This window comes from Tupaia chinensis, unplaced genomic scaffold, assembly GCF_000334495.1.
Source record: "Tupaia chinensis unplaced genomic scaffold, TupChi_1.0 Scaffold000054_1, whole genome shotgun sequence".
Lineage (NCBI taxonomy): Eukaryota > Metazoa > Chordata > Mammalia > Scandentia > Tupaiidae > Tupaia > Tupaia belangeri.
Window position 1 is genome coordinate 7,026,116 of NW_006159512.1, and position 10,495 is coordinate 7,036,610.

A 10,495-nucleotide genomic window follows, 5' to 3' on the forward strand; every position below is an offset into this window, starting at 1 on the left:
GGCAATGAAACTGAACATCACCCAGGTAACCGAGACCTACAGGAGGCAGCCCATACAGTCCTCTAACAAGATACAATAAACTGAGGCCAGTAGGTGGCATGGTGGTTAAGGCATTGGACACTCCCACACAGTCAAACACAGTTCAAGTCCCGGACCTGGTGGCTTGCTTTCTCACTTTCCCTCTCTCTGTGTGTGTGTGTCTCTCTCTAGTCAAATCAAAATAAATGAATGAATAAATAAAATTAAATAAATAACTCTTTACAAAAATAAAAGACATAATAAACTGATACAGCCTTATGACAAGAAGCACAGAAGAGTCCCACGAACCTGGTTAACAAGTAACAAGATCCACCTAAGTCCACCCTACTTTGGGAACGCACCCTCTGCAAAGACCCAACAATTTTGCTCCTTTATTGAAAGTTCAATATTCTGACGATACAAACTCCTCAAAAGTAGAAAGTGGTTTCTAAGCCATACTTTGTCAAGTGGAAGGAGGTGCTGACCCCTTAGCCTTAAACTTTCTGTTTCCTGAACAGAGAGGAACATTTCTGTTGTTTAAGCCCCCAGTCTGTACAGTACAGTGTTTGGGCAGCCCTAGCAAACTAGTAGAATAATGTTCTGAGAAAATGTTATTAGAGCATTGCTAGCAGACAAAAAATAAATAAATAAATACGATTTAACTCTCAGAGCTATGAAACTTAGACGGAATTACAAAGCATTCCTGTCAGGTTCTCGGGAAGCACCTCTTTCTTACCATCAGCAACAGCATGTAGTTCACTGCCCACTGTCCACCCTGCGTCTCATGCCTCATACTTGGACATCAGGGCAGGGCAGCCATAATTGGTCTCCCTTTGGTCACTCTTACCCACCATGAATCCATTCTCCACACAGCAGCAAAAGTGATCTCAAAACAGAAATCGGATGGGATCTCTTCTCGGCCTTTTGGCTAAGATCAAGTGTAGAAATCGGATGGTGTCATCCCCACCCTAACTGCCTCACTGACTTCCCTATGCACTTTATTATTTTTGGAGAGGTTTTTGCTATAGGGTGCGTGCGCTCGCCAAAAAGACAGAGAGAGACAGAGAGACAAAAAGCGAGCAATCATCCCCCTTGGGGATGTCCATGCCGCAATCCCTTCTCCTCTCGGGATCTTGGGCATGCACGCACACGCGCCCAGCATGAGTTTAAGCCACCGGGTCCAGGACTCAACCCCCAGTCGGCTACATGGGAGTCCAGCAACATAGCCATTATGTCAACTGCTGGTCTCCACTCTGCACAGTTAAATAGAATAAAATCCAAATGCCACCCTGAGACCGGGACCCCACTATCTGGGTCCAGTTCCTCCTACTTCTTGCATGCTGAGGCTTCTCTCCATTCCTAGGACAGGCTCAGCTGTCCCCCCCCAGGGGTCTGCCCATGTTGCTCCCCCTGCCAGCCTGTCCCTCTACCACTACACGTGGCTCCTGTAGACTGTTGGGTCTCAGCTTTAATGTCCCCTCCTTTGAGAGGCCTAATCACTGCATCTCGTGTCTGTAACATGTCACGTGTTGGCTCTCGTGTGTTGTGTGTCACCTCCTTTTAGAGGGTGTTCCCGTCATGATCATCGTTCTGGACTCGGCACGCCTGGTGCAGATCAGGCTGTGTAAACACTTCCTGAACATCTCACTCTGGCCAGGCTGGAATCCTCACCCCACTGCTTGCCCAGGCCCCAGACCCCTGCCTGACCCTCATCAGGAGATTGGAATGGCATGCGTTCACATCCAAGCTGCTGCTAATAACACTGACACCTCCTAGCCTCTTGTTTCACCGGGACCCCCTCCCTACCGCCCTGCAGTGTTGGCCTCCTCGGAGAATCATCCTCCTGGATCCCAGCTGGGTCTGCCTGCCCCTGGAACTCTGTGTGCTGGACTGCCCAACTGCTCCGGAGCATCGGGAAGCAGGATCCCACAGGGCCCAGCTCATTGTCTCTGGGCACCACCCTGCCTTCCCCTGAGTCTCAAGGCCTAGCACGCCTGTGACCAGGCCTGCCTGCATTAGGACAAAAATTGGAATCTAGACTCTACATCTCAAGAATTATAGCTTCAAGACCAGCAAATGGCATGGAGGTTAAGGTATTGGATCCCACATGTCTGGCTGTGCTGTTCAAGTCCCAGACCCGACAGCTTGAAAAATCACACTGGGTACAATGTGCATGAGTGGCCAAAATCCCAAGAGGAAACTGGAGGAAAAGGGATTGCTCTGTGGTCATTCCCCCCCTACCCCCGGGAGGTAATTTCTCACTTTTTTTCTCTCTCTCTGTCTCACTCTGGTGAGCACACATGCCCTATAGCAAAAAGTAAATAAATAAAAAGAATTGCAGTTTCACAAATGTCTGAAAGAGATTCTGTGTAGCAAGGAGTTACCCAGACAGGGTCTGGGGTCAGACAGGCCTAGCTCAGAACCCCAGCTCCAGATTTCCCAGCTCCAGGAGGTAAAGTTACATAAACTTTCTGACCCTCGGCTTCCTCATTGATTAAAGGAGGGGGCAGATAACAATACACATAACATGAGGTGTATTCGAGGATAAAAAAAACATTTGGGACCAGCAGATGGCATAGTGGGCATGCCAGTGGATTCCCACATGGCTGACCCCAGTTTGAGTCCTGGACCCAGCAGCTTGAAACTCATGCCAGACGTATGTGTGTGCATGCCCAAAATCCTGAGAGAATAATGGACAAGAAGGGATTGCGGCATGCCTCCTGGGGGGTGACTTCTCGCTTTCTGTCTCTCTGTCTCTCCAGCAAGTGCATATGCCCTATAGCAAAAATCTCTATAAAAAAAAAAAAAAGATTTGGGAACCAGTAGTTAGCATAATGGCTATGTCGCTGGACTCCCACGTAGTCGACCGTGGTTCGCGTCCCGGACCTGGTGACTTAAAACTCACACCGGGCGCGTGTGCGTGCGTGCCCAAGATCCCAAGAGGAGAATGCAGGAGAAGGGATTGCGGCATGACCATCCCCCCCTGGGGGGTGATTTCTCGCTTTCTGTCTCTCTGTCTCTCTCTGTCTGTGTGGTGAGCACACGCACCCTATAGTGAAAACCTCTCCAAAAAAATAAAAAGAAAGATTATAAGTAAGGCTGACTCTACAGCCTTGCTGTTAAGGTAACTGTATCCCACATGGCTGATCCTACAGCTCAAGTTCTGAACCTGACAGTTTGAAAACATACCAGGCACATGTGTATGCATGCCCCAAATCTCAACAGGGTGGAGCAATGAGGAGAGGGGATTGCAGCATGACCATTCCCCATAGGATGCTTTCTCCCTCTCCCTCTTGCTCTCTGACAAGCACATATGCCCTCTGCAGAGTTTTTAAACATAACGCTTAGTGCAACAAACATGCTGCATCTCTGCCAGACCACAGTAGCCTCAGGCATCAAATACTGAGGAATCAGATCATTCGTAAATACTCAACCATGTGCCAGGCACCATTCCATGTGCCTTACAGTCTCCTATGAACACTCTCACAATATGCGATACAGATGCTGCTTTGATCCCTACCTTACAAATATGAAGGCTGAGACCCACAAAGTTAAGTAACATGTCTAAAGGCACAGAGTTAATAAGTGGACAGGTGGGATTTGAACCCAGAAAGGCTGGCTTTGAATCAAGTTCTGACACCCACCACCTCTTGCCCCCAGCCTCAAAGTATCCAAAGCCTCCTTCTCTGGGTGCATCCTAACAGCCTTCGGCATTGTAAAAGGGTATGAGGAGAGCTTTAAGTTCAACCCTCACATACCCACCTGCCCTCTGCAAAAATGAGCAAACCAGACACGTGCATCTATTTCCTTTTCTGGAGGGGGTAGCCCAGGAGGAATCTGACTCTGGGAAGCACTGAGGTCATTCCTTTTGTGGGTATCTATCGCACCTTTCTGCCTCAGCAGGTCCTGGTTGTCCTTTAGGTCACTGAGTGAAAAATACAGCAGGTTTGACCAGGCTTTCTGGAAGTATTGGCACCCGTCCTTTGTCATTCCAATTTCAAGATGGAGTTCCCCAATGGCATTCTGTACTTTGGGAAGCATTTCCACCATGTGGGACTGGCTCTGTACAAAGCAGAAAAAAAGGAGCACAGCATTAGAACAGAAACAGGCCCCAGACACCTGCCCAAGAAGGCTCATTTCATAATGAACTTGCAAAAGGTTGTGCACCTTACGTGCTTTCTCAGGAAATTTTAAATATTTATAAAATAATGGCTCTGATGGAATACTTATTGGGAGACATCGCAAACTAACAACGCATTTTGGAAAATATTTTCGCAAGTTGTTAAGGACAATAAAAATCTTGGGGGCCAGCAGATGGTGTAGTGGTTAGGTCGCTGGACTCCCACATGGCCAACCATGGTTCAAATCCCAGACCTGGCGATTTGTTTTCTCACTTTCTCTTTCTCTCTCTCTTTCTCTTTCTACCTCTAGTCAAAGTAAAAAATAATAAAAACAAATTAAATTAAGTAAATAATTCTTTTTAAAAAACGTCGGTGGGCATTGGGCCAGCAAGTGGCATGGTGGTTAAGGAGTTGGATTCCCACATGGCTGATTGAAGTTTGAGTCCCAAACTGGGTGACTTGAAAGTCACAACAAATAAATAAATAAATGTTGTTTTTTAAAAATCTGTGGGCTGGCCCCCTAGCACAGTGCGGTAAGCCTTGTGCAGGGGGAGCCAGATCCCACATGGCCAACCCTGGTTCAAATTCTGGCCTCAGTGGCTTGAAAACCATGCTGGATGTATGTCCGTGTGTATCCAGAATCCTGATGTGATGGAAAAATGAGGGGAAAAGGACTGCAGCATGACCATGCCTGATCGGGGGGCACGTGCTAAGGTACTCTTTTTCTGGCGGGCACCCTCCAGCAATAAAAGGAAAAAAAGAAAAGAATGATAATGTCTTGCATCTGTTAAGGTTCCAGAGGTGGAGGCATCTAGCATTCAGATGAACAGCTGAAAATGTGGCTTGAATTCAAGTGTGACCAGAAGGCTACTAGCTTTATGCTTTACACATTTTTGCTTAGAACTTGAATTTAAACTCTTCTTACTGGTCTAGCATATTATTTCAGGAATACTTAAAAGTTCATCAAGGGGCCAGCAGGTGTCCTAGTGGTTAAAGGTGCTGGACTGCCACATGGCCAACAGCAGTTTGAGTCCTGGACCTGGCACTTGGAAACTCACACTGAACAGGTATGCAAGTCCCCAAAATCCCAAAAGGAGAACAGAAGGGACTGCAGCGTGGCCATCCCCCTGGGAAGTGACTTCTCACTTTCTCTCCCTCTCTCTGTCTTTCTGTGTCTCCAGTGAGCACATGCACCCTATAGTAAAAATCTTAAAAAGAAAAACAATTCATCAATTGAAATCACTCCTCCATCAAAACCATATCAATGCGTAAGACTGCAATAGCTGGTTACACAGCCCCTTAAATGTCGGCCGAGAAATAAGAATTAGTGATGAGTTATTTTACTGTTAAGATCTCATTTCAGAAAACTTAATATTAACAAAAATATACTTGAATGTTTTTGGTAACTACAAATCCCCTATACAATGGACGCCGTTATCGCCATCATTGGATATCCAATATTGGGTTGCTGGAAAAGTCATGACACATTTTTGCATAGAAAAACATAGGTAAAATACTTCATGAGTTTTCCATCCGCCCCAGAAGGCTGATTTCTCACTTTCACTCTCTATCTTTCTTTCCCTGGTAAGTGCACATACCCTTTAACAAAACTAAAAACAAACAAACAACAACAACAAAAGAATAACTTCCTCATCAATGAAAGAAATCAATTGACTATTTGTAGTTTAAGCTATAAAAAACAAGGTAAATGACACCTAAAACTTTATAACACCAAGGAATAAGTTTGGAGAATTCAATATTTCCTCTCACTTGACCTGTATTAGCATGTCCTCAACATTCAAGAGCAACTCTCGTGCTTCATTGGTCTTCCCCATAAGCTTTAAAAAACTCCCAATAAAGATCATTAATCGGTATTTGTCATTGGCAGTCAATTCAGAAAGTCTGCATTCCAGCACTAGAACAGAAAGAAAATAATCAAGCATATTTTTTTAATTTTATTTTTTTTGTTAATATTTTTCAATTTTGTCATAGGACATGTGTGCTCACCAGAGAGAGAGAAAGAGAAAGAGAAAAGTGCCAGGTCCAGGACTTGAACTGTATCAGTCATGTGGGAGTCCAGTGCCCCAACCACCATACAATCTGCTGGCCCCAATCCTCAAGCGTATTGAAAAGAACAAAGAGTACTCATTGCTTAATACTGGTATGGAAATTAAATATATTATCCATATTTCAGTTTTTATTTCAGAGGATCAACCATTTCCTTTTATTAAGGTTTATATATATTTTTAAAAGACTTATTTTATTTAACTTTATTTATTTTATTTTATTTTGACCAGATAGAGACAGAATGAGAGAGATGGAAAGTGAGAAAGCAAGTCACCAGGCCTGGGACTCCAACCGTGGTCAGCCATGTGAGAGTTTAGAGCCCTTAGCCACCATGCCACCTGCTGGTCTTCCCTTTTTTTCCTAAGAATTATTTTATTTAACTTTATTTATTTTATTTTAATTTGATCAGATAGGGACAGAGTGAGAGAGAGAGAGATGGAAACTGAGAAAGCAAGGGGGTCTTCAAAAAGTCCATGGAACGTGTATATTGTGAAAAAAATTATGCATAGACATGGGAACAATATCGTACTTCTAAATAATTGTGATAAATAAAGTTTAAAAACTAGAAAATCAAGAAAGAGTATTTAACTCAACCATGTATTGCTGTAATATTTATTTTGAGGTGCTTTTCAGGCAAGAAGAAAAAAAAAAAGTTTAAATTTCTTACACAATTCTGCCCTCTGTTGCAACTATCTTGAATTGCTAGCTCTAACAAAAAGAAAGTTTTAAAAGAACAAAATTAAAAGTCCATACCATGTGTATATGTGTGTGTTTATACCTCATACAAAAATGAAAATACATAGAATTTTTTAACTTAAAGGCCCGTTAAAGACAAAGTGCTGCAGTCACTATTCTCAGAACTTCTCTTTCATACGTTCCAGTATCTAAATGTCTACATGTGTCCATCTGTTACATTTTAAACTATTGCATCCAATGTGTTTGACACAGATACACTCCTTGTTCACTTCCGTTCCTTCGCTTACGTTGGAGGTCAGCCATCCTTCTGTATTCTCCTTCACACTTTCTGCCTGCCTTTCTGTGGATCACATTCACGTACACAACACATAGGTACTGAATATCTGTTGCATGTCAGGCAGCATTCTAGATTCTGAAAAAGCAGACCAAGCTGCAGTCCTCAACAAGGTGGCTGGGAGCTTTGAATCAGAATGCAGAAACTTAAACAGACCCAAGGGAGAGAGAATACAGAGGATGAGAGTTCAAGATGTCCATCGAAGCAATGGAGCTGGAAGTGAGAATGAGAATAAAGAGATAAGGGAACCTCAGTACCGGGAACAGCTGCTCGGAGCCGGCAAACAAGGGTGATGAACAGTGGAGGGATGATGGGCTTTTGCCCAGGGCATGGCTTCTGCATGTTCCAGAGGATTATTGGGTCCAGAGTCCTGTCAAAGTCTCAAGTTGAAATGGATGGCATCTGTCCCTGCATTTAACACTCAGTTTAACATCTCACCGTCTCCAAAACACCTTCATTCATGAACTTGGTCTCCTACTGACTACATTTTCACTTAGCACCAACATGTAGTCAGAATTGATGAGAAAGTAATCTTTCTTGTTTTAAAACTAATTGAAGTACATTGTAGCAAAATTAGAAAATATGAAAAAAGTACAAAGAAATATAAAAATCACCTACAAGTACATGGAACACAACCTCTGTTAACATATTGTTTTATGCACTTCTGATCTTTTGGGTGTACTTCTGCCACATACGCTCTCTCTCTCTTTTTTCTTTTAAAGATATTTTTGCTATAGGGCACAAAGAGACAGAGTATAACAGAGAGACAAAAAGCGAGAAATCACCCCTTGGAGGGATGGCTACACTGCAATCCCTTCTCCTTCATTCTCCTCTCGGGATTTTGGGCTCACACACACATGCACCCAGCATGAGTTTCAGCCACTAGGTCTGGGAATTGAATGGCGATCGACTATGTGTGAGTCCAGCAATGTAACCATTATGCCATTTGCTGGTCCCCATACTCTCTCTTAAAATTAAAATTAGAATCATCTTGCACGTAATGTTTAATACTTACTTTTAAGCTTTCACATCCAACTAATACTTAAATATCAGTACTATGCTAGCTTCTGGGTATATATCAAACACAATATACATGGTTTCTGTCATCTTTCCACATGCTCAAATATTCTTGGAGAACATACATACTTATGATCAGATTATATTTCATGACAATGAATAAAATTAAATAATTATTTTTTTTAAAAACGTACAAATAAAACTACTATATGATTCAATAATCCTACTCCGTGGTATTTATTCAAAGGATAAAAAAATAGACATTTGTACATCCATGTTTATTGTAGCATTATTTACAATTGCTAAGACATGGAATCAACCTAAGTGCCCAAGAACTGATGTCTGGATTGGAAAAATGTGGCATATATATGTTATGGAATACTACTCAGGCTTAAGGAACAATGTGACCCTGCCATTTGATACACAGTGGACAAACATAGAAGCTTTAATGCTAAGTGAAGTAAGCCAGACTATGAAAGATAAAGACTGTATATCTCTAATCAGTATATACTGAATGTCTGTACTCTATGGAAGAAATTAAAATATCTGAAGATATAATAGTAGGGAAGACCAGAGACTGTATGGGAGGGAGTAAGTGCTATTTCATTGTGGTTTTGATGGCAGCTTATTTAAAACAATTCTTTGGAAGACTAATCCAGTTAAGAGCCTTACCTCCTGCATTGTCCCAGAAGGACAGATTAAGAGCTGTATGTGGTTATATAACCTTGGTAATAAAAAATGTATGAGATGGCCCAGACAGACAATCAGGCCCCTGTAATACCTTATATGATTATTATATGAGATTCCTGATCTCGTCCCAATGATTCTAATACATTTTTCTATCGCTTTGGTGACAGGTAGCTGGCCTTGTGACTTCTACTTTCTAATTCAAGAAGGAAAAAAAGGGGACCAGCAGTTAGCGTAATGGCTATGTCGCTGGACTCCCATGTAATCCACCACAGTTCAAGTCCCGGACCCGGTGGCTTAAAACTCACGCCGGCGCATGTACGTGCTTGCCCAAGATCCCGAGAGGAGAATGGAGGAGAAGGGATTGTGGCGTGGCCATCTCCCCTGGGGGGTGATTTCTCACTTTTTCTCTGTCTCTCTCTCTGTCTGGCGAGCGCACGCGCCCTATGGCAAAAACCTCTCAAAAAAAAAAAAAAAAAAAAGGAGGCAAAAAAGAGAACCCACACAGACCTGGAAGGACTTCAGAAAGGCCGCCAAATAATTTAGCTTTTGCATCTGTTCAGTTTAAAGTACAACAGGCTACATACATCGCCAGCCAAGGTAGGAGGGAAGGCACAGACATGAACATTCATTTCTTCTAAAGAGAGGAAATGAAGGCCCTGTAGAGATGAGAAAGAGGATGTGAGAGTCTTTATGGAAGTAAAATCTAAGTTTCCTTGGCTGTGATTGAACATGACAGGCAAGGAAGACAGAAGGTACCAAAAGCAATTATGAAGGAATCCTTGCTGAGAGCCCTCTGGGAGTTCAGAGTAACAGAGACCAACCAATAGGACCACAGGTGTTTGCACAGACATCATGCTTACAGAATCACCAGAAGAGACCAATGGATGTCTCCCACCTAATTCAAACAGCCTCATTCTGAACCAGGTTCAGTTATATCTAGAAAATCTTCATACACTAAACTGAAGTGATTTCCTCTCAGTTTCAACCTTCAGCCCCCAGCCCCTCCCATCACCATAACAACCACATTATGATAAGCAGTGATGGCAATACCTGGAAAAAAATTTATCAGCCCACTACATGTTGGAGATCTAATCTTCTTTTGGTTGGCTTTCAGCTTCCTATGATGTACAGACCCTCTCCCCTCCGACTCCTCATCTCCTCTCTCCTAACCAACCCTCAGCATTGACAAAGCTCCAGCTGGATCCTGGCCTTACTCGACACACTTTAATTCTTTTTTTTTTTTCATAGACCACAGATTAGTTTATTTTTAACACCTATCATGCCATGAATTCATAGGGAATAGGTTCCGGTAGCTCAGGCTCCTTTTCATTGGTTCTCACAAAGTGTGCTTCTCTGGGTGGAGCAGGCTGGTGCTTTAGTTGAACCCAGGTACCTTTCTCTTTGGATTCTTTCTTTTTCTGGTCATTTTCCTTCACACATTTTAGGAAGCTATCTCTGCTCTTAGAATGTTTAATATGCTCGGTCCAACCGCGGGACGTCGCGGGCCCTTCCGGGCTCTGCGTGTCCCCCCTGGGGCCCTGCTAAGCCGGCG

General features: G+C 43.2%; 1 protein-coding gene and 1 pseudogene across 1 annotated transcript in view; one reads left to right on the forward strand and one right to left on the reverse strand.

The window, feature by feature from the left end:
* LOC102494956 (putative tetratricopeptide repeat protein 41) overlaps positions 1-10,495 on the reverse strand; it is a 79,960-nt gene that overhangs the window by 20,297 nt on the left and 49,168 nt on the right. The window contains 2 exon segments of the mRNA XM_014591814.1: positions 3,906-4,080; positions 5,915-6,054. Coding sequence (XP_014447300.1) covers positions 3,906-4,080; positions 5,915-6,054 — 315 coding nt within the window.
* On the forward strand, positions 927-1,093 carry LOC114009785 (uncharacterized; annotated as a pseudogene).